Genomic DNA, 25343 nt, shown 5'->3' with positions numbered 1-25343 from the left:
TGTGCTGCCAAGGATGGTTTAAACTCTTCTGCCCTTAGCCCCTCCTGCTGCCATCTGAATAATTTCACTTTGCATTTTTATAGTTTTTGAAAACTTACCACTCTGGAATTCACTTGGTTTCACCCAACTTCCTCTCTTTAAAATGGTAAAAATTTCCCACAGTGTAAAAGCTATCAGTCCATATGATGGGAATAGGGTTTTCAGAAGATAGGAGCAAAGGGTGATTAGGACATGAGAACCTTGGTGTGTAAAAAAGACTGGTACCAAAATGGAAAGAGATGGCAGACTGTTAGGACCTCTTTTGCTTACTCTTTTGCATTGGGCTGAATTCAGAACTCAATAGAGGCAATGTTTCCTTCTCATACTTTGTCCCCCTTTTGTAACCCAAATCATATAACACAAAATGATGCCACTGGAATGATGTAGATCATCCATGCCATAGGCTGCATAGTAATATCTACATATGCTGTGCTGAGATATTTTTGACAATTGTTCCAATGGAAATTTGAGTTTTGGATTCTGAACCATTGACTTGCAAATGATTTTTGGTTAGAGAACTCTTTGTGAGTTAGGCACTGCTTTTACTTATTTCATGAATAGAGATGTCCAAAGGATGAATGCTGGATTCGCACCAAGCCAATTAACTATTTGGTGAGAGGAAATGTTAGTTTAAGTCGGAAAAGAAGAACTGCCTCTCTAGTAAATCAAGGCAGATGAAAACCTTTCACACAAGTACAATGCCACTCTTCAGAAATAAAGAAATACGTTATTGTTTCCCCATTTTCCCTCAGAATTTCTCTTCTGTATTTAAAACAGTTGAGTAGTTCAAGTTTTCTGGGCTGTTGATCATAACAGGAAATCAGTAGCAGTTGGAAGCAGTGAGATGCTGGGAAAGTAAAAGAGGTGGCTGCTCCTCAAGCTGTCCTAAAGGACTTTCCATGGCAATGGAATCAGGCAGTAAAGAGTTTGGCTAGTGAAGAGAGTATCAGCAAACAAGCCTACTGGGAATGATGCTGTCTCTTCAAGTCCTTTCTGGTGGTGGAGTGGGAAGTAGAATTCTTTGGCAAGAGATTTAATTCAAGAGTTGAGAAGGGTTATTTGGCTAAAAGAGGATATTGTTACAGTGAAATCAACTTTCACTGAATTGTTTGCTGTAGGAGCAGACTGAAGCTGGCATCAAACAAAACAAGTGAACTTTGAGGATTAACTTGTATACTTCTTTTGGAATACAGCAGGTTTCTAGATGGATTTTAATTCAGAAGTATAGTACGTTTATTTTCTCTTTAAAACTAGATAGCATTTTCTCATGTATCTTGCATCTGCCCACCCCAAAGCACTATTGTACTTTAAAAATCACTGTAGGTATTTGTGAGAATTTATCAGCACCAGTAGATTAAAAACCCTCAGAAGATTTTTGTTAGTTATAATTTAATTGCATACATTTACTGATATTTTTTTAAAATGTGAGTAATTTTGTAACTCTCAATATGCAAAGGACAAAATTGATGCCATACACTAACTATTGTGCCAATCAAAGTGTTTAACTTAGGCAAAAACAAACACAGGAAAAAAATAGCTAAATTATCAATGCTTTAGATAATTTACCCATTATATGGCATATTGTTTCCCTGAATTCTGTTACGGTATGGTTAAAAGAAAAGGCAATGGACATAGACATTTAAAAGTTCCAAGTCTTTTAAACATTTCAGAATCTATTATTATACTATGAACTTGGATCTAAAATGTGATCTTTTGAAGGATTTCATTTATCCTGTTAAGATGTAGGATTTTCCTATTTGATTATTGGAAACCAGCAGCCAGGTTAAAAAATTAGTCCACCTCATTTGGCACATACCGGGATCGGAGTAGGCAACATATTTGGAGGTTTGGGTATCCCAAAGCTTCAAATCTTGCATTGAATTTACAGCGAAGAATAACCTTAGTTACATTAGAGGTTTCAAAAATAGACTGCCTGAAGAATATTTTCTTTCTTTCTTAGGCACCAGGCAGTTTTCCAACAGCAAGCTTTCATCTGATCGGAGAGCTATAACCTGCAGTTTCCACTTTGCTAGTAATCGCACTTAAAACCCCAAGAAAAGACCATAGGATTTACCAGAGCTCAGCTTCTCTGGGAAAGCAGATCCTTTCAGCTTTCACCTGTCTGCTTGTGAACATTCTCTTGCGTACTCAAGGAGTTGCTCGCAGCCTCAAAGTCTGGGGGAGGGGGATTAAGGAAAAAGGAGAAGGGTATAGAAATTTAACTTAGATTCATGGACTTATCTCTTGAATAAAGGACCTGTTTTATCTTCCGTTATTTTTTTTCCTGATCCAGCCTAATGAAAGAAGGAGCTGCAATCTTACCAGAATGAAATTGGGGTCATGCCATGGACCAGCTGAGTGAGGGCTCAGTGGCATGATGATGCATGGCCACTGCACCACACGCCTTTACCACATCAAATCTACCCTTTAATTACATTTTAAATTTCATGTGAAGCTATTTTATCATTATGGAAATTGCTCTGTAAATGTGCCCAGGACAAGACCCAGTACAAGTTTGCTGAGAAGAGTTAAAGACAGTGGATATGAAGCAGCAGCTAAAAGATTATCATCAGAGTTTCCTTGACTTTAGGCAAAACAATCCATACTGTAACCAAAAATCTTCATTGACTGCACATTGCCCTCTCCCCATGCTAATGCAGAGCATTTTGCCTGTAGCACCATCACTTCTTCCATGAGCTGAAGAAAGTGTTCTGCTCTCCGGCTCAGTGGACCTTTTTCTCCCCAACCTCAGGAGCCATCGTTTGAATTGATAGTTGCCAAAATGAGTAATACAGTATCAGCCCCATGTTTCTGACTCCATGCATGCATGCAGAGCAGGCCTGAGGTTGTTGATATGAAACACTGCTTTCTTGTCATGAAGTAAAGAACACCTCTGCTTTCTTTCAGGATCATTTAAAAATATCTGTAATACTGAGCTATGGGTGGGCACATAAGGAACATTCTTAGGATAAAGGTAAAGTGTTTTTTTCTCCACAAGAGAGATTTTTCTCACATCTTTGTGTAACACAACTGACTGAAAGTTTTCTTTTCAGCACATTCTTAATGATCACTTTCTTTGATCTTGAGCTGTTCCACTAGGCTACCAGACAGGGAGCAGAGAGCATTAGCTCTGCTCCTCCAAAGGTGCAAACAGCTGTGTCCTTCCCTGGCTGAATGTACCCTTTTTCTCCATGGTTACCCACCCACTCCTCTTTTATTTGCTATTTCCCAGGCAGATGGCAGGTCAATATGAGAAAGGACCAGTTTAGTTGAATATGGTTAAGAATTTAGGAATTTCCCAGTGACATCTAAAAACTACCCTTAGACACACCCTCACCTCCAAATCTGATCATTCTGTACCTAGAATAAATGTATTTCTAAGATGCAAAAATAAGCAAAAACACATTTTTCCTATATTAACATGTTCCTCCTGAGAGTTTTCCTTTAAAATGTGCTCAAAGGACATATTGCTTTTTTTAATTCACTGCATTTCTTGGAAAATGAGGTAACAGTAGCTACCAGTAGACTGCTACTCTCAGTGACCCCAGTGGGTCACAGAAGCCTAAAACATAAGGCATATATTGCATTTATGAGTATTTATACAGATTTCCCAGAAGAAGATCTACCATTTTCATAAGACATTCATGATATCCACGTGATAAAAAACCATTATGCTAGATGGGTGTTTCATTCTGTTTGTTTGTTTTTGAGGCAGGGTCTCACTATAGTTCAGACTGGCCTTGAAGTTACTATATAGTCAAAGCTGACCTCAACCTCATGATGATCTTCCTCCCTCAGTCTCCAGAGCCATGGTATTACAGATATGCATCACTATGTCTGACCCATTGTTTCATTCTCAAAGTGGGGTCCCAGGACTATCAGTCACTTAAAAGCAATGCAAGTCTTCATCTTACACCCCTAATCTACAGAATTATAAACTCTAGGGTGGGGACTCAGCATCTGGTGGTTTAACAAGCCCTCCAGGAGATTCTCAACTTCATTTGAATTTGAGAAACACTGTGCTAGATAAACTCCCACTACATGATACAAGCTTGTGTTTATGGGCACACATGAATGACAAAGAGAATGTATAAATGTATGGAAAGGACCCTAGACTACCTGACTCCATGCTGGGTACTTCTTTAATGCCATGACCCCAGGTCACTGTGACTATGGGTGGAGGAGGTGCCCATTGCAGAATGACAGTATCATTCTCCTTTCACTACATCTCAAAATCCTGCTTTAAATCATTCATATTATCTGTGAAGAGGTGATACTTTAATCATGAGTCAGTGCTATCACCTTCCATCTTCGTCTGTCTTAGTTGATTTCCTTGTTGCTGTGAATGCCAGACACTAAATGTTACCGGAGTTTATTGTAGTTCACAGTTTGTAAAGATTTCAGTCTATAATTGGCTGGCTCCAAGCCAGGGTGGTATGGCAGAGGAGAAATGGTTCATGGCAGGCATTGAGGCAGCAAGCAGCAAAGTACTGAAGCAGCAAGGCAGGTAAATAGCCCTCTTTCTGCCACTTATATTCTATCCAGGCTACACACCCTTAGGGCAGGTAGTCCTCACACCAAGGTGGGCCATCCCATTGTTCTCACCCAGAACTATGCCAAAGCAATCAGTGAACTAATTTAGTAATCACACATGTAATCCAAGCATCACAAACACTAGATCCAGCCACCTCTAAAAACCTACACCTATGACTATGAGAGTCTTTTGGGGTACATCTGGACACAAACCAAGACATCCTCTAAACCAGAAATGCACCTTGCCTCTATACATTATCCTTGTATTCACTCACTCTCTAGGTTGTATTTGTGATCTCTTGAAAATAACCTGTATCTCTATCCATGTCTATTACATTAGCTGAGATCATCATTATCTCTTGCTCAAACTGTTGTAACATCCTTTTAACTGTTCTTCCTGACTCTGGTTTTATTGTCTCTAATACACTTTTGCACTGCCAATAAGATGGTATTACAAAAACATAAAACTTGAATAGGTTAAACATCTTCACAAAAAAAATCAAACTTATCTTAGCATATAGTCTCATTCAAAGTCTTGCCTCTTATGTTACTTTCTTGCATGCATAGTTTAAAAGACAGATCTATTTTGGTTCAAAGATTTTAAAAGTTTCAGTTCATTGTCAGCTAGCCATAAAGCAGGAACAGCATGGTGGAGGGGCCTGCTGTGGAGGAAAGATGCTCACATTGTGGCAGCCAGAAAACATGGAGAACAAAGAGAAGAGCTCGTCACTCCCATGACCCAACTCCAACCAAGGCCTACCTCCTAAAAGAAATTTTGCTGTAGCACCCCTGTAATTTAATCATCTTCCATAAACTCCAAGTCTGAAGATACACGAATTTGGGAGGGAGGGCATTCTTGATCTAAACATCCTGCCCCTGCTCCTCAAAAGGTGTATGTACATCTCCCCATGCAAAGTGTATTTAGTCCATCCCCAAGAGTTGTCAGAGTTTTAACAGTGTTAGGAATTGTTGTGAAAAGTCCCATTCCAAAGTTTCCTCTGAGTCTCAAGGCAAGCTCTTAGCTGTGAGCCCCTGTAAAAATCAAAAATGAAAAGAAAAGTTAAATATTGCTATGTGCAATTATACACTTCTCCACTGGTCAGTATCTACTCATCCCTCAAGGCTCTGCACAAGTCTCATGACTTATGTGGTGGCATATATAAATCCTAGAGAATAGGATAATTGCTGTGAGTTTCCATAGTGCTATGTTCTGCTTTAACACTGTCATATTATCTGATTTATTTGCTTAAGATTTTATTATTTTTCTGTTGGCCCATTTAAGTAACTTATGTCTTGTAATTTTAAAAGAAGTATTAGCCAAAGCTTAAGAGGACCCTCACATTTCTACCAGTTCATGAAAAGAAACAAAAAAATAAAATGAATAAATACAACAGAACTCTGATATAACCAGGCAGAAACAATTTTTTCAGCATGTCTATTTTCTACTCAAGATAATGTTAATAATTAGATGTTATCCAAATTGGCTTGTCAGTCTCCTGTTGGTGAGATTTCTTTTGTTAAATTACAACCATATCACAAATTTCAACAAAAATTCATTATATCTCACTATTTGTACCTCTGTATGAAAAGATTGGGTCAAAAACATTTGTCCAGGGTCAAGTGCTATGAACACAACCTAGCTACCATTTCTCTCTTATCACCATCGGGCTTCCTCATGATGACTCAAAGTCACTGACAATGGGGACATGCAACTGCAAGTTTTCCTTTCTTGTTCAGGGCACCATGGAGCAGGTTTGTACCATTTTTAAAAACAGAGAATCACCTTCCTTTGCAGACACCTTTGGGAACAATTTGGTTTGCATATAAAAGTATTTGGCAAAATTTGGTTCTTGTTTGAAAACTCTATATCAGATAACAAACACGAACACAGCCATCTTTCTCACACAAATGCAAACATGGCCATCTTTTCCAAAATCATGGCACAAATTAAGTTCATGAACCAAGGTATTACTGTACCATATATTGTAATGGAGTTGTGTTTATATCAAAAGTTCCTTGCTGTAAAGTAATCAGTTAAGCTGTCCCTTGTTTGTTCTAGTTATTTCCTTGCTGAAAGTTATATAATTTATTTTGTGGGCATGGAAGGTCTTAAGCCTTCCAAAACCATGCTCTCCTGGGAATAGTTTTATAAATCTACTTGTTCTCAGAGCAAAAAGAATCATCTTATGGCCAAAGGCCAAGAGTGCCCTAAGCCTGCTTCAGCAAAATGGTCTAGGTATCTCTGTGGTGTTCTGAACTGAACAGTTTGGGAAAGATGAGTAGGCATACAATAAAAAGCTCACAAGTGGGTTTATGTGCTGTGCATGGCAGTTTCTAGGAACAAAGAAATGTCGCTTAGCATTCATTCGCTAGTTCCTTGTTCACATGTTTTCTTTGGTAGACATGTCAAAGTTGCTTCTATTCACATTAATATCCAGGTTCATATTCCTTCTTTATCTCATCCATTGAAAACAGTAATTTAGATTGTTCCATCACCTTCTACCCTTCTCTATGAGAGAAGAAAAGCAAAGTAGGGTAAAGTAACTCCCTGGGTACCAAAAACCATTACATTCCCAAAAGCAATATTTTTTTCTTCTTGGTAGAGTAATGAACTCTCCAAAGTAAACCAGGGGATCAGACTCAATCATGTCAGCAGAACTTTAGTTAACCTCATGATACTAGACTCCTCGTTACTTCTGAATATGTGAAATGGTTTTATTTAAAGTCAGTGTCTTTACGCTTTTGGCTAAAGAGTACCTACAAATGAAGAGAGTTGTGTTTAATGTTGTGTTTTTGATTATTTTGGAAATTGGCCTGCTATTTAAAGTGAAAAAAATAGAAATCGCTTAGATTTTTCACATCATTAACCTGGTCTAAACAAACACCTCAGTATAAGGTTGTTTTGTAGTTATGAGAGTTTTTCCCCCTAGGGGGTTGGAGATGGAATAAAGTTGTTGTTTTGCTTTTACAACCTTCATAATTAAAACAAGCCAGAGGAAATTAACTACATGGCTGTTATGATTTCTAGTGTATTATCAAAAATAATTATGGCAATTTGCCATATGTTCTCGCCTTCTTCTTACATATTGCTTTTGGGATAAGATGAGACTTGACATCAACTAATTGCTTAGTTCCAATATACAGTCTTGAACTATAGTGATTCTCTAGAGGAAAAAATGGCTTTATGATGAGATCCTAGAAATAAGAGCTCTTCAAACTTTTAACTGTACACATAATACAGATAAATTGCATAGATAAATATAACCAGATGTGTATTAGTCCATGAGAAAACACTTGCCTATTTTAAGGATAGGAATATATTCTGTTCCTTTAAAAGTCATTGAAAAGCATCAAAGATTTTGCTTCTGAGTTAACTGGAGATGAACTTATAAAAAATTCATACCAAAGCTGGAAATAATTCAATTGCTGACCATTCCTCTCAGCATCACAGTAAAGTTCTCAAATCAAATATCGCGCAAATGTCTTAATATGTTAATTATGTTGCAGTGTTACATGTGGTCAGGTGAGAAGGTGCCTGCTGTTTTATATTGGACAGGGAGGGAACAAATTGAAGAGATGTAGTAAATGCAGATAAATCAGTGCTGTAATCTTGCCTGTGCTGCAAAACAGCTATGGGATTTGGACAAGTCACTTCATTGCTCCAAATCACAATTTCCTCAATTGAAGGCTAAAAATGCCTGCTTTTCAGACTTGGTGTAAGGGATTTATAAGAGCTGTTCAGTATTAGTTTCCTGACCCTTTCGCCCCCATCACTACCCCCACCCCTCACCATGGCTATTCAATAATAAATATGCTTCAGTGTTGGAAAGACCTATCTGGTCTTCCTCAGATGAGGATAACTATCTTCAAATAGGCCGATTCCTGCACATAAAACATAATACAAAAGCAAAGGTATCTTTTGCTATGTAGACTTTTCATATGTGATTGTCTCTGTGATTGTCTAAAATTACAATCTAAAGTTTGCACCCAAAGACCTTTCAGGATTACCATTGGCAATGATCTCCTGAAAGACATCCCATGCAGGAGGAAATGCTTCTCCCATTTTGAGCACTGAAGTCATATAACAATATCTGAAATAATATTGCAGAACATTATAGCTATTTTATACAAATTTTAAATATGATATTTTAAAGAGAGACACGCTTCAGTCCCGAGCACCACACACACACACGCACATACCTGCAAAGAAAACAGCCTAGCCTATCTCAGGTCTGGTTTTATCTTCTAATCCCTGTATTATGAAAGCATTCCATTCTTTTTTTAAACTTTATGTGCTAAGCCAAATGAATATCAGCATTAATTCCCGATGGGTCCATAGCATCCAATTAAAAAATAATCTGAAACAATTTTGCTCTACCCAGGAGCTTTTTCTCAGGAGACAGTGCCCTTTAAAATTCACACCCTTATATTTCAGGGATGCCTAATAAAGTATCTTTAGGTTGGGAGTCACCTACACCCACACACAATTTTGGTGTCACTGCCCTGTCACTGATGTCATTCTAAAATTTTGGCTATGTGCATACATGTCTATGTTTGAAAAGCAGCATATGCAATGATTACTTTATTCCTGGGGAAATATAACTTAAAATAACATTTCTATATTTAAAAGGATTTTGTGAATTGTTATAGGTTGGTTGCCTGAATTCTGCCTTCCAAAGGTAAGGCAAGAGAAGGATGAAGTTGACTCACACCTACAGCTATTTCTATAATTTATAAACCCCCAGTGATGGCAGCACCCTTCCTCCTGACTTCCTGTTTCTGAAGCTGCTGCTTTGTTGGATGGAATGTAACTGCCTACCACCCAGACCTTTTGCCTCCAGTCTTTTCCTGCTGCATTTAAACCTGAAAACTACCCTTCCAGTAATCATTCCCTGGGACTTTATCATTGCCATACCTTTATCCAGGAGACTGCAATGGAATCTTAGCCTCAGAGAATCAAATATAATCTCCAGGCTGCTTTCAAAGCCCTCAGTGTCTACTCTTTCCCTATGAGCCTCATCTATTGACTGTCCTTGGCACTACTTAGAGTTCCTGCCTGTAGCTCTGGCCTATTCTCCGTACTTTTTTCCTCCAAGAGCCTGACATCTTCTCTGTGAGCAGGATTGGAGTCATAAATGAAGGATAGGAGAACAAGTGGTGTAAATTTAATGAAGACTTGCAATAGGGCAAGCATTGGTTAGGTACTTGGGTGTTCTACCCAGATCACCTCATCTAATGTTTGCCAAAACTTTATAAGGCCAATTATTGGCCCTATTTATAGATGAAAAAACAGATTTAAAAATATTTTATGATTTTACCGAACTCACAAAACTAGCAAGTGCAAAAATTAGAACCTAAATAGATCTTATATTGGTTTACTTTTCCCATTCTGCAACCACACTACTCCAGGCCACTATTATCTCTTGCCTGGATTAGAGGACATGGCTTCTAAATGGCCTTTCCCCCTCTCCCTTGCCTTCTTTAATCTCCACATAGTGATACACTAACTTTTTAAAGCATAAATCAGGTCATGTCACTACCCTTCTTTTTAAAAAAATCTTCAGGTGCTTCTGGCTGTGCTTAAAATAAAATTCAAACACGTTACCATGGGTTAACAAAGTCTCACTTTATGAGGAGCCTCTTTCACCCCATTCAGCACATTTCTTTGTTTCTTGATGAACACTAGCCAAGCTCTTTCTAACAACAAAGCTGAGACAAAGCTCCCTCTCTTTCACTTGAGAGGATTTGTAACCTTGGATCTTCCTGCAAATAGTGTCTTCTCATCCTGAAATCTCAGCTAGCACTGGACACTTTCACATAGACCTTCCTTAGCTCTCATTTCCAGTAGGTATTCCATTACCACATGGGCGTGCCATTATTCTCACCATCGACTCCTGTTAGCTGTTTAAAGAACGTTTTAAACTTTTATTTGTTTACCATATTTACTACATTTCTCCCCAAACTTTCTGTCATGCTATGAATTCAAAGCTGTAGAAGCCTGTTTTGTGTTTTTTCCCACCACTGTAGAATTTGGCTCCCATTGCAATAAATATTAGGGAGAGAGCAGGAGGGAGGGAGGACTATATCTTCCCTACATTGTCCTGTTCCTGTTATTCCTAGCAAAATCTTGGAGATAAAATAGGCACTTGATGCATGCTTGAGTGATTAATAAATATGCAATAATCCAATTGTTCTGTGACAGCATAAAGAGAAATGAGGAAAAACCAGATCCAAAAGAGAGGAGATACTTGGTATAACTTAAATGATCTCTCCAATTAAAAAAAAAATAGTTTTAAGAATGGAGTAAACCAGAGGATCAGGGGAAGAGAGGCGGCATCACACACTGCCGGACTTTGGGATTGCTTAAGGCAGTCAGACAAATGGGATTTTGCTCAGTTTCCTCCAGAGGTGATCCATGCTAGGCCAGGCATTTTTAAAGATTAGATTTTGAAATAAAGCTTTGCACCTGGGAATGTACCAAGGTAGGAGAGCATATCCCCTCTCTCTGCTTTTCTAGTGCCTAAGTGTGAGAATTTTCGAATGAGATATGAAAGCAAAGACAACAAGCCCTGCAGGATAATAGTCTCTGAGGACTTTAATAACAGCCATTTTTAAAAGCAAAGCTTGTGGACTCCGAAATCCATAGCTGCTCGTTTAAGATGCATTGCGATGCAGTGGACCTGAAAACACACTCCTTATCTACCTAGAGCAACCAGGCTGCAGGCCAAACAGCAGTCCCCAAATTAATTCTCCTTTCTCTTGGGATGACAACTCTGCTGCTTTTAAAAATAGTGCAATGTCCACATATAGAACGGAAAAAAGTCACAACTTTTGGGAATCTATAACCAACTGCATTTCCTGATCTAGTTAGGAACCTTAGGTAGTGGTTAGAATCCTCATAAACCCAAGACTGTGTGTCTAATTCCTTTATATGGATATTTCTCTAAAACACCTGTTAGGAAGAATAACTTTGTTTTGTTTCGTTAATTTTACTTTCTAATTCATGGCAGATTGGTACTTTTCTTACATGCAGCAAAAATTAATTGCTAAGAAAGTATTACAAATAGCAGATATATAAAATATAAGCCCAGGCTGTTTAAATTTAGTTGCTGTTAGAAAAGTACCAATCTTTAGTACTGTTCACAGTTTTTAAGATTTACTGTCAATTCCTGTTCTTCTGTTTTTATAATGGAATATCTGAGTAAATGCATGTGTGTGCACATGTATGTGTGTATGCTACACACCTCAACTATTCTGAGCCCAAATTTAATGAGTAACTTTAAATAACCAATCTAAGGAAATTTTACTTTTGTATGTTTGTTTTGTTTTTAACTTCTTTAAAACAATAATACCTTTTTGAAGTGCTTGTGTCAGGTAAAAGTCATTTGAATAGCACACATTTTCTTTCATATGTGAAATCTGAAAAAAGATGGAAATGGCATGAAAATAAAAGGACAATTAGTACAAAAGACCGAGAATAATGAGGAGATGGAAGAGGAGGACACAGGAGGTAACAGAGGTGGAGAAAATCAAAGTGTATCATACACATATGTGAACGTGACAAAATGAAAAATCCATCGCTCCGTATAACCCAAATACAAAACGTCACTTAAAGCATTTCATATGCTGTGCTTTCTTCTTACACAGAGTATATTGAATGTAACTCAAATCTTCTTTCTCTGGCGAACTCGTGAACATTAATTATTTGGCTTTTCTTTGAAGGTAGGAAACACCTACAAAACACCACTGATCCATGGAGGGTTTTTAGTTTCCACACTGTGTTGCCCTCATACCCAAAGCTGCTTTCATGCCTTTCTGATTCCTTGTCAGATGTCACTTCTTGCTACTCTCAACTTTGCCCATAAAGATAGCTTCCTTTCTGTCTTGGATTTCTGTTTCTGACCTTATAAATATATTCTTGGAAATCAGATCATTGCATTTTCCTATTAAGCTTCTTTAAGTTAGAATTATTAATAATTATTCATATACTAAGTGCTTTTAGAAAAGATTAGAGATTGTGTGCTTATAATGCGATTTTTAGGAAGTTTGGCCACTTATTTTTATTCATTGTTAGTCTTTATTTGCTTTCTCACTTCTCATCTATATTCAAATAAAGAAATTTGTGTTCATTGATGAGTTATCTATTTTAAAATGACAAATAAATGTATATGTTTGTTGAGTACAAATGTGATGTTTTAATTTGTGGTTATAATATGGAATGTGTGAATCAGGCTAATTAACAAATCAATCACCTTACATGTTTGCCATTTTTTGGTCAAAACATTTTAAATATACCCTTTTACAATATTTTAACAATTTAAAAATGTACATTGCATTACATATTGTAGTCACAGTTCTGTGCAAGAGATCACTACAGCATATTCCTCTCTAATTGATGATTGAACCTTTTTATCAATATTTCCACTTTCCCCATCCACACCCTTCCCTCTGACCCTGCTAACCACTATACTATTTACTACTTCCATGAGTTTAATTTTTTTAGATTCCACCAGTAAGTAGCATCATGTGATGCTTCTCTTTCCATGGCTTACTTATTTCATTTAGCATTAATGTCTTCCAAAGTCATTCACGTTGTCATAAATGACTGGAGTTTCCCTTTTACAACTGAATTATATTACATTGTAAATACAAAATATGCCACATTTTCTTTATCCATTCATTTAATGATAGAAACATACTGCTTCCTTATCTTGGCTATTGTGAATAATGTGGAATTATATAGGAGTCAAATATTTGTTCAGCATACTGACTTCACTTCCTTTGGCTATAAATACATGAATAAGATTTCTGGGTCATATGGTGGTTCTATGTTTAGTTTTATGAGAAACCCCCATACTATTTTCCATAATGGCTATATTAATTTAGTGGGTTATTTTTAAAGACAACTAATTCTACATATATAGAAAATATATGAATTCTGTTATCTAGGATATTTTGGGATGGCATCACGTCCATTGGTTTGGATAAATAAAAATGTTTCAAGGATGATTATCACATCTGTAATCCTAGCTCTGGGGAAGTGGAGGCAAGATCATTGTAAGTTTGAGACTAGTCTGGGCTACATAGTGACTTCTAGGCAAGCTGAAACTACATAGCAAGACCCTGTCTTAAATAAATAGATTGACAGGTAGATAGATAAGATAGATATAATGTAAATAGATAAATAAAAATGAGCACTAAGTAGTACTATCTCCTTTTTCTTCTGGTAACAATTTTGTAACTTTTCATAGTCTGCATTTATTACTTCTGAACTCTAGGAATCATTCTACTTGTTGAATGAGATAGTATCTTGTCTTTGTCATTTTTCTAAATAAACATTTATTCTCAATGGCTTCCTAAAAGGCTTCTGTCCTACTTAGCTTAAAGGATTTGACTGCATCCTACCTATTTTTGTCTAACTATCCATTCCAGTCAAGTAGGGCAATTTATTATCACTGTCACAAACCATATCCATCCTTCCTTGTACCATATATATGCCATTATTCCTGCCCAGATTATCTTCTCTCCACCTTTCTTAATTTCATCTACCTCAGAACTCAAGCCAAGTGTCATGACTTCATGAAGTCTCTATTTCTATCATCCAATTTCCATATGGACTCTCTTATAATAGCTAGCTTTATATTAGCTATTGTTTACTCAAGCCATGTTCTGAGTGCTGCTCAAAGTGCTTTACAAAAATTTCTCCATATAATGTCCTAAATAACCCAGGAGATAGGTATTATTATTTCATAGTTAGTAGAGAGATTTAAGAGTTGTCAAAGTTAAGCAACTAATAAGGGAAAGAGAATAGGGAGACTGCAACCTGTCAATAGAGAGTTGAATACAACTGTACTTTGCCATGAGTTTTCCCTGGAAGCCCAAGAAAGGGAACTTAATACAAGAATAGGTTAAAGTCTCAAGAAAGAAAGTGTTGGATTTGTAAAAGTCCTCCAGAAAAAGGATACACTCCACTCCTAAAGCTGCTGTGCTGTAAACATTCTTCTTTTCATATGTCTGAACTTTCTTGGTACTCACCACTGACATTTGCTCTATAATAGTAAAGTTTTTTGGCTACATATTTCTTTTTCCAGAGAGAAGCACATATTATTTTTCCATTTGTACCCATTTTCGCAATTACTTTATGCTCTCGCTTGTTGTAATGGATGCATCTCTATTGCTTCCGATCTGTTTTAGCAGTCTCCATATTAAGTCCATAAAATTACTTAGACTCCTGAAAATGGTGTTTCCTTTCTTCATCTCCTGGCAATGCTAGATTTGTTGAAATTTGAGTGGGAGTGTTTGTAATAGGAAAAAAATGAGCAAAGTAAAACTAAAGCTCAGAGGTAATGCAGCTTAGCAGTTAATTTAAGAGCACAGCCCTAGAGTTCAGTTGTCTCGGTCTAAGTAACCACATGTTTATTAACTGTGTGACCTTGAGTCTTTTTTTCTTAAGCTCTGCGTAATTTCATTCTCTTATATGGAAAGTGAAGATAATAATAATGTTTGTTCTAGAGGTCATTGGGAGGGTTAGAAGATCTAATGCACTTATAGGTCTTTTGACAGTGCTTTGTGTATAGTAAATCTTACATACTATTTCCCTTGCTATTGCGGCTGTTTCTGCTGGGTTTTTTTTTTTTTTGTTTGTTTGTTTACATAACAAATCTCTTCTTTCCCTATTCATTAGTTACTGTCCCCCCTAAAGAATGCAATCTTTAGAAGAATTAGAGTGTATAATGAGTACAGTAACTAAGGCTTAAAAATAAAGTAAAATCACATCTAAAAATTCTAAGAGAATTACTCTTTGTGTGAATTGGCTGATCTCTGAGAATGCCACTTGATTCTCCATACCAATTTCCTGCTTCTCGATGGTCTGTAAGTCTAAGGTTTAGTCCTCATGATATTTTTATGTAAATGTATAGTCTTTCCCACCTGCCAGGTCACTGTCTCCTCCCCACCTAAGCCTCATGCTGCCTGGTTTGCTGAAAACTCTCCACCCACCACAGGATGCCAGCCTTTGAAAGAGAGCTTCTTATCCCTCATCACTACTTGCCTCCTTTTTAGAGCAACACACCTAAGTCCTCAACTTCACAGATTTCCCACCAGCCTTCAATCCAAGGGATGTGATGGAGTTATATTAATATGGATGCATCAGCTTACATTACTTGGTGTGACTCCTTGTCCCCTCAGCTCTTGTAGTCAAAGGGATGAATCACTTCTGTGATGGAAGCACTTCTGTTCCGGCAGCAGAGATATTTTGTAGTATAGAGACCTTTTCAGTGCAATCAGGCTTGTGATTCCAAGTGGTCCTGGTTGTGAAAACTGTAGTCAGGGTTCCATTTTTCACTCAGAACAAATCAATCCATGTGGGCACATAGTTTATCAAAAGTCAGCCATGCTTCTTTTCTGTGTGCTTCTCCCTCAACAGTTGAGTGTGATCTTAGTAGTATCATTGTTCAGCTTCAACAAATGTCTTTTGCATCTCATGCTCCATGAGATGTCTTAGTGAAACCACCATGGGATTTTCTGGAATCAGGAGAACAGAACCCATTTCTCAATTCTAATATTGACTAGCAAGGCTGTAAAACTTCTCTGAAACTCTCATCTACAAAACAGAAAAAATATAATGTATTTCACAGGACCAGGGCAAGGAGTAACTAGGGTGGCATATTTTCAGTATTCTACACAGCTTTTTACTCTACATCTGGCATCTGTTTCTGTAAACCAGTATCATAACCTAGAAAACCAGTACTGGTATAATTGTTACTTTCCTGCCAATGCTAACTCCGTTTTTTTTTTTTTTTCCTAACACCGTTTTTGCATTTCTGAAAGGAAAAGTTTTTATACAAGTATATAAGAAATTTGGCAGAAAATTCTTTTTCATATTTAGGTGATAATGTAAATGAATAAGCAAAAAGTGCACCCTTGATTTTAGGAAAAAATAAAACTAAACTGTCACTTACATTCTCTTTTATTTCCCATATTTCCCATATTGTAAAGACTAGATAAATAATCAGTCTTAAATAAATATTTATCAATTCTATATTCATTTCTTTGTTGATATGAGAAACATGTTTATGTGCAGTGTAATATACACATGCATGGTAGAGAAGAAAATTAGCAAATTCATGAATTCACATCTTATTTATGCTTGGGAAGAGCTCTTACAAGAAAACATTGATGACTTCACGTTATACATAATCTTAAGGAACTAATGATTAGGACTGTATCTCTGCTATTAGTGTGGGATATAAAAATTCAAATGTACTATTATTTGTATGCTTACAATGTAAGATGTTGATCCTGTTAGTCAAATTGCTTTATTTCCCAGGGGCTAGGGTTATAACTCACTGATAGAGAATTTGCTCTACTATGCATGAGGCCCTGAATTCAATCGTCAATATTTCAAAAAGAAACAAAGAAAGAAACAGGAAAAGGAAAAGAAAACAGAGATAAACTTGGTTTTTTTTCCCTTGAAAAATGAAAACTTTGGCTTTAATCCCCTAATTGCTCACTCTGAAGGGAAGTTTTAGGTAGTGTGCAAATCAAATATAACAATTAAAGTAAGAGCAAGTGAAGGAATTATCTGGAATTTCAATCTGTTTTTTGTCCTGAACTGTTTTGAAAAATTAGCTCACCTTTCCCCTTTTGCTGAAGAAATGCAAATTAGTCAGGTCATCTTATTCCTTGTAGAAAATAAATATATAAATGGATGCACATTTGACCCAGCTTCATTCTGCAGAAGCTGAGTTCTAGTTTTCTGCCACATATACTAGTGTCAAAATCTGATTATATCCTTCCAGAGCAAACCTGTGGTTGACGGGATAAAGATAGAAGTTCCTCAGTCTGTTTTAGTGTTTCTTCCCTTTTCAATTTGTGATGTGGTCCTATCCATGTTCCCCTTCCAATTTTCCAGTGCAGGAAAATGAGACATGACTCTCTTAGAGTCTGTCGTGAGTACTTTGCCTGCCAAAAAGAGTGATAGGAGACATTCATTGTCCATCTCCCTTACTTCTGCAAAGTTCAGACTTCTGCATCATAAGATGCAGTGACTGAAAACATGATCCCATTCTTCAGAATAGCTCACATGTTATTGCTGCCATTGCCCCCCTTACTTCAGTAGAGTAATTTAATTCAATTTTAGATGGAGTGAGCGACAGAGAAAAAAGAAGAAAAATTGTCTAGTTACATAGATGAATCCAATAGTTGAGAGCTTCAGAATGAATTTTTAAACTTGTTGAACAGAAGCATACAAATCTCTCCGAGCAAGTCAGATAATATACAAAGCCTCCATTCATTGTGTAGGCAGAAAGGAATGCTGGTACCCGGCAGCTCTGTAAGGAATGTTCCTTTGGCTTGGACTGTTCTGCTGGAAACAAGGAGGGAAACACATATATAAAATGAATTTATAATGTCTCTGGCTTGTAATGGCAAAATGATAAGAAAAGTTGGCTGTTTAATATAAACTGTCAGTTGCATATTCCAGGCCTCCTTCCTTTGAGGTCCCGCCTACGTCCACACGCCTGGCTACGGTTTAGTGAGGAATACAAAGTGGCCGTTTATTATTATTGACTCGTAAGGCCTGTGCTCCGAAACTCGTTCTGTCAACAGAATGTAAGCAAAGTTGGCATTTTAAAGCAGGGCTCTTTCCGTTTCTGGGCTTTCTCAGGATTGCTATGCAACAGGATCAATGCTGTAGTCCCCGGTTCAAGCTGAAAATGTTACACAGGAAGACATACCATGTAAAGGTCAGATTCTTCTGCTATGATAATTTTCATGATCTGTGTCTATCCAAATGAAGTTGAATGCATACTGCTTAACATAATTCTAACCAAGGTCCTGTGGACTTTCCACCTATCAAGCCTAAAAATACGATGCTATTTTAAATAGGAAATCTTACTAATATATGTGTGATGTTATAATATATGAATCGTTCTGTAGCACCAAGGTCAACTTAATGTGTGTTATCAAGAAGATTCTCTCCTATGACCGAGTCCCATTGATATACTGGTGCTGTCAACCAAGGACAACGTCGTTTATTCGTCTTTCTGTTTTGTTTTTTTTTTTTATCGTCAGTCTCAATACTATAGATTACTATATGTGTAGAAAATATAACTTGATTCATATAGTAATGAAATAATTGGCACCAGGTATATCATTTTATGTCATACCAATTTCATAAAACAATATATTTTATCCATAGATTACAATAGCTAACATGAAATTTGTAAAGTTATAAATATATTGCTTAGTTACTAATAATATGTTCATTTTCAATCTATGTATAAACATGAAGAGACAATAAAGTACACCAAGAAAAGTGACTTGGGGTTTATCTTGTTAGTTGGCCCACTTAAAATGTCTTTTGAATCATTATTTTTTGTAGTTCTCCAGATTCACATTGACAGCTGGTTTCTTTGGTTCAGTAATTCTGTATGTGTTCTTCCTCTTGCTGTCCTATAGGACCTCCAAGGAGAAATTGAAGCCCACACTGATATCTATCACAACCTCGATGAAAATGGCCAAAAAATCCTGAGATCCTTGGAAGGTTCAGATGAAGCAACCCTGTTACAGAGACGTTTGGATAACATGAACTTCAAGTGGAGTGAACTTCGGAAAAAATCTCTCAATATTAGGTAGGAAAAGATTGGAGCAAAAAAGCCAGAAATAAATTAAAATGACAAAATTTCCCTCATTTTCCTAGCACAGGTAGCTAATATCTCATATATTTATGAAAATCACTCAATTTCAGGATGATTCATTTTATTTTGAATAAATGAATCATTCATTTGCCTGGTATGGAGATGATACTTGAGGGTTCAGTTTCGATTAAAGTGGTGATATTTTATAACCACAGGAGAGATGCATATTAAGACATTAGAGTGAATTTAAATGAGAAGCACAGCTATCCTAATTTCATAGTTCTCTCTTGGCTTATCACAGGTTGTACAAAAGTGATAAAATTAACGGATGTTTATTATGGAATTCTTTCTTTGGCACTATTCTAAACGCATATCAAAGGGCATTCTTTAAAAGCCAAAACACATTAACAGTCAGAGAAGCCTTTTCCATAGCTCTAGCAGCTAAGCACAGGGCACGGCAACTTTCTGTCTTTTGATTCTTCTTAGATTGTGTGAATACATCCTCTGTAAATAGACTATTAGTTGTCCTATACTCACCTACTTACTCCTTTGCCCCATTCTTTGCTTTAACTTCATTTTGAGAAGTTAATGGAAGTATCTCCGTAATCTTGCAACTCCCATTTTGCTGAAATAGTTTCATGGAGGGACTCTCGAAGTGCAGGGAGGGTAAGCCAGCCTTCCTGCTTCTAATGGATTGATTTTTCTAATCCACTGCTTTTACTAAAAATATGTTGTGCTTTCATCTGTATCTATAAAAGAAGTGGTCATAGAAAGAGGTCGCAAATCACAGATGAACTTAATAATGGCTATGAGGGAATGCATTAAGTAACAAAGCAGTTAATACCTCTAGGTAGTAAGATTTCAGAAAGGAGATATTTTTTCCTTTGTTATAGTTCTCCTAAATTGTCCAAAACTTTAGCAAGTAACATTTCTACTCATATAGGGAGAAAAAAGCCTGATATTTTTATTAACTTAAAAGCATGTTTATAAAAATCTAATATGAAGTAATGATTTCAGCAGCTAACATTTATGTGGTATTTGTACAAGCCACGCAATGCCATAAGCACTTTATATTTTTGTTACATTTCAGCAAGCTTAAAAGTTAAATTCCATTGTTATGCTCCCTGTACATTTGAAGAAAATCGGTACAGAGACATTGAATAACTTTTCCCAGGTCACTTAGTTACAAGGGGCAGATCTGAGCTATAAACACGGGCAATCCAACTTCAGTATCTGAGCTTTTAATCATCATTTTATTCCATAGAGTGTAAAGAAAGAAGGAAATTTTTTACCAATAAATGCATAATAATGGAAAAGAAGCAGATTTCTAGGAGTATAAAATGATCTCTTTTTATTTAAAGACTTTCTCCCCCACTTAAGTTTGCACCTCCCACTTCCTAAATACTCATTTTTATCTTCCTAATTTGTCCATGAATTTTTTTTTTTATCAGCGTATCTGTGATGAGTTGGGAGCCACAATAGCTGATGGCATTTTCAAAGATAGGGAAGCTCCATTAGCTTTCTGCAGCTTAAACTCTTAAAGAGAGGTCACGGTGTGTAAGACAGAGGCCGTTTTCATAACATCTGTCATTAAAAGGGAATGAAACGTGTGAGATGGAAAAGATATTGGTAGGTAAAGAGAAGAAAGTTATTCTTTTCTTGCAGGAGAGAGAAAGAAAGGTGCTATAACTATTCAAACATCACTCAGTGCCTTTTCTCTCCTTCATGTGAACTTGATGAAATAAAAGGAGAATTGAAAGCGGCAAACAGCATGTCAGCCAAAATATTGGCTCTTCATTCTCAGCAATTTCCCATATGGCAGCTACTGCAGTTTAATTCTTGCTGTCATTAATCAAGTAGAAAACAGTTACCTTAGCTTATCTAAGGTGCTGCAAATTCTAGAAGGTAAATATTCAGATCAATGGTTTTGGCTTTTAAATAGGCCACTCTAATAACACAGAATGTGTTATAAGCATTTGCTTATAAAAATGAAAAGTAGCAATTCTTCACATCAAAGCAATTTAGTGACATTTGATTCAAGCAAGAGTATCACTCAATCCATAGTGAATGGCAGGGTTCCATTGAGACAAGCACGCACGATAGAGGTAGTAATTTGGGATGATTATGAAACAGGATAGATGAACACCAAGAGGAGTTAGATACAGAATCATTAGTGGCACTAATAAGCCTGCATTGTGAATCTCATCAGTAACTCTGGTGGGGTTATTTTATTGTAAAAAGTTATGATAATTAAAAAAATAGCTCCAAAGATAGGCTGCAAAAACAATCCTATTTATCTAAATTGGAACATATAAAACTAAAGAATTACAGTCAGTTCACTACTGTATGATGCTTTCTGAAGCCATTTATATATTTCAAAATATAAAAACATTAATTTTACAATAATATTCTGCCAAGAAACTGTTTCTGTCCCTCTTGTTCAAGAGATTGTTTTCTTATGCTAATATCTCACCCACTCAATAAGTTACTGATTTAGTCAACAAATATTTAAGACAGGCATGGTGGTACATACCTGTAATCCCAGCCACTGGGGATGCTGAGGCAGAAAGGTCACAGATTCAAATCTAACTGGCGAAACTTAACAAAACCCTGTCTCAAAAACAAAATAAACAGGTTGAACATGTCGCTCAGGGCAGAGCCCTTGCCTAGCATGTCTGAGGACCTTGGTTTTCTTCACAGTACTAAAAAATCAAATGAGTGCCCACTATGTAACAGACACTGCTCTGGAAACTAAAGATACAACAGTGAATGAAACAGACCGAAAGTCACTGCTTTCCTGAGGTTACACTTTTTTACTAGAATCAAGTAGACTCTCTACCTTCTCCAACTCTACTTAATAAGCACTTCCTAAACCCTTTCCCTCCCTGTTTTTCCTTTGCCTGACTTTCTTTCTCATCAAGCAACTTCCTACTGTCCCCTCGGCATCGACTTTCTCTGTCACATGCATCTTGTCTTCTAAATCCATTGTTGCATCCCAGCAATTTTCTGTCCCTTCCATGTGAATGTGTGTATATGCTGGTTCTCACCCTCGTAACGTTATCTCTCCTTTCAGCATTCAGTGTTGACTCATCTTCTTTAATGAAAATTTCCTTCTGTGTTCCTTCACCAGTACTATTTTAATTTACACTTACGGGGCTTGGTGTGTAGGTCAGTAGTAGAGCACTTGCCTAGCATGCAAGAGGCCCTGAGTTCTAAACACAGCACTCCTTCCCCCATCAATATATTTTGTTGCCTCCAGCTAAATTAGATGAAATTTTGCATATGCTATATAATCCCAGCACTCGGAGACTATGAGTAAGGAGAACAGTAAGTTCAAGTCTAGGCTTGGTAATTTAATGATTTAGGGAAACTCTCAAAAAACAAAACATGGGAGCTTCAGGCTTGGGAAGTGGGTCAGTGTGAAATTTTGAATATATATATATATTCCAACCAGTGAACAGGTCAGTAAAGTAGGATTAAAAAGAGTCTCAGACTGGCAGTTGGGCAACTTAGTCTCTATTCCATCACTGAAATGAAGAAATTTGATTACAAATGCACATGGTCTCTTCCAAATTCCTTTGCCTTTCCACAGTTTCATTAATTCTCCAATCATACTTCATGAACCTGGCTAAATCATTGATTTTTCTACTTTGATTTTCTAATATTTAAATGGAACAGATTAATGTAAAAGATAGGACATAAGAAAAAGTAATATGTCTTCAAGAAATAATAATACTTTCTGTGAAATTGTGTAGTGCTGTCTCATAATTCTGTCCAAGAAAATATCCTTCTATTCTATTCACATTATCCAATCACTTTTGGTCCATGAGGCAGATAAAAAAGTAATCAGTGATATTTACGTATCAAATAATTCAAGAGATTAACTGTTTTAAGTGGGAAAAATAAAATAAAAAACTTTTACTCTATATATACAGCTGTTATTAATGACACTATCGAAAGTCAAGATGGCAATTAGTTAAAGAAAGTATTTTTTTACCTGGGTATGGTAGCACATGTCTGTAATCCCAGTACTCAGGAAGCTCTAAAACAAGAGGAACTCCATGAGTTCAGGGCCAGCCTGGACTACATAAATGAGTTCAAGGCCAGCCTGGACTACATAAATGAGTTCAAGGCCAGCCTGCACTACATAGTGAAACCCTGTCTCGAAAGAAAGAAAGAAAGAAAGAAAGAAAGAAAGAAAGAAAGAAAGAAAGAAAGAAAGAAAGAAAGAGAGAGAGAATTTCTCATTCTAAAATATTTCATGTGAAGATTTTACATTTTATCTGAAAAATTAATAATCTGAGAAGTAGTAAACTAAAATATAAGAAATATGTATGAATATTTCAAGTTATTCTATTACTAGATTTTTCTCACATTATTGTACAAATTGTGAATTTTGAAAATCATGTGTAACATAATTTCAGCAAGGTTTACATTTATGAGATTCTTATATTTGCCAGAAAACTTACAAATATTATATAAAATTTCCAACATTTAAGCTGGATTTGGTGGCACACACCTGTAATCTCAGCATTCTAGCACTTTCAAGGCTGAGGCACAAGGATTGACACAAGTTTGAGGAGAGACTGGGCTACAAGGCGAGTTTAAGGCTGGCCTGAACCACAAAGTGAACCCCTGTTTCAAACAAAACAAAAAAATATTCCAACATTAATCTGAGAGGCCAAATCATCAGCAGTATATAGGACAGAGTAGTAATACATCTCCTAGGGAGATGATTTGATTTTAAAAGTTTAAATTGTTAGATCCTTTTTTTCCTATGGTTGAGAACAATGAAAGAGCCAAATGCAGCAGAGTCTTTCTATATTTGAGGGGAAAATATGCAACTTAGACACTGAACGTCTCTAACTTTCTTTCTTACTCTTGGAATGTTAATTATGTTTGGAAGTTGAAGTTCAAGGCCTCTCTAGATAAAAAAATGTTTACTTCTCTTGAGTTTTATTCTATCTCTTTATTTAAAGTCCCATACCTCCCAGTCTATTTTTGTAGTCTTTTATTATCTCTGCGTTCATAACTTTCTCTCCGTATTTTTAAGTGCTGTTTTGGTACACAAGGGCACCACATATAGCATTAGTTTTATAAAGAAAGTCAAAGTGAAAAATGAATTCAATATAACACATTTTGCTTTATAAATACAAGTTTTTTAGGGTAAAATTTTATTAAGAAAGTCAAACTAGGCATCAACCAAATCACACTTGAAATGTCTGTATCTAGAGAAATAAGAATCACTTTATCAGCCCTTATAATTCTTAGACTTCTGTCTCTGAAGAGTTCTTCAAAGACCAAGCGATACATCCCAACACCCCTAAAGGTTCTGCAATTTACCTTAACCTTACAAATTGAGGGAATCATCTGCTTTTTAAAGATCAGCACTTGCCTTGTTAACAGCTAGTAGCCCCTAAGCTCTTGTCTTCACTAATAAAGATTAATATAAAAGGAGTACAAGCTACATGTGCCTCTTGAAACCACCTCTTTTATTTTCTATTCAGTAGGTAGCAGAAATACAGTATAATTGACAATAATAAGCTGCCTGTTTGTTCAGAGATCCAGAACATTTGCTTAAGACCAGGAAGGTTGGATTTCCTCATCTAAGAATGGCGTTAATTGCCATGTCTCCCGTGTAAATAAGATCACTCAAGTTATGTGCTTCAGCAATTGTCTTTAAACCTTTGCATCTTGATAGTCACAGATGCAAAGCAAGATGTTTGATCTGTAATCTCAAAGGTTCCACCCAGCCTGAATGACCTTTGATATACCAAAAAAATCAAAACTAAAACAAAATGATTCCTTGCAAATACACAGAATTATTTCAGGAAGAGGGATTTCAAACACAAACATACACTAATCATTTAGAAATATTTGGTGTATGTTCATAAAAATAAAAGTAGGACAGCTGTTTCCAACACATACATTAAAAACATGTCTTGAAGATACTTCATAAACTTACCATGGTCAAAGAAAATATTTTCAGAGTTCACAGTGTTTCATTATAGATCTTCAAACTCTTGTCATAGACAAATAGTGTCTTTGCCCTATAGGGAACAACAAGTATGTCCAGAGCATGTCAAACATATTTTAAGAAATTCCTTCTCAAACAATGAAGACTGATGATAA

At 36.4% G+C, this 25343-nt stretch overlaps 1 protein-coding gene across 19 annotated transcripts in view; it reads left to right on the top strand.

The window, feature by feature from the left end:
- Window positions 1–25343, top strand: part of Dmd (dystrophin) — a 2110831-nt gene that overhangs the window by 1735369 nt on the left and 350119 nt on the right. For 17 of the 19 annotated variants that reach the window (XM_063242792.1, XM_063242803.1, XM_063242804.1 and 14 more), the window contains one exon: window positions 19033–19205. In XM_063242792.1, the coding sequence (XP_063098862.1) occupies window positions 19033–19205 (173 nt within the window). Of the gene's footprint in view, window positions 1–18175; window positions 18318–19032; window positions 19206–25343 lie in introns of those variants that run through there. The other 2 variants (XM_063242807.1, XM_063242808.1) reach the window with 1 other exon arrangement.

This window comes from Cavia porcellus, unplaced genomic scaffold, assembly GCF_034190915.1.
Source record: "Cavia porcellus strain 051 isolate PalLab524CR breed Dunkin Hartley unplaced genomic scaffold, mCavPor4.1 scaffold_33, whole genome shotgun sequence".
NCBI classification, from domain to species: Eukaryota; Metazoa; Chordata; class Mammalia; order Rodentia; family Caviidae; genus Cavia; species Cavia porcellus.
This window is presented reverse-complemented; position numbering and strand designations above follow the sequence as displayed.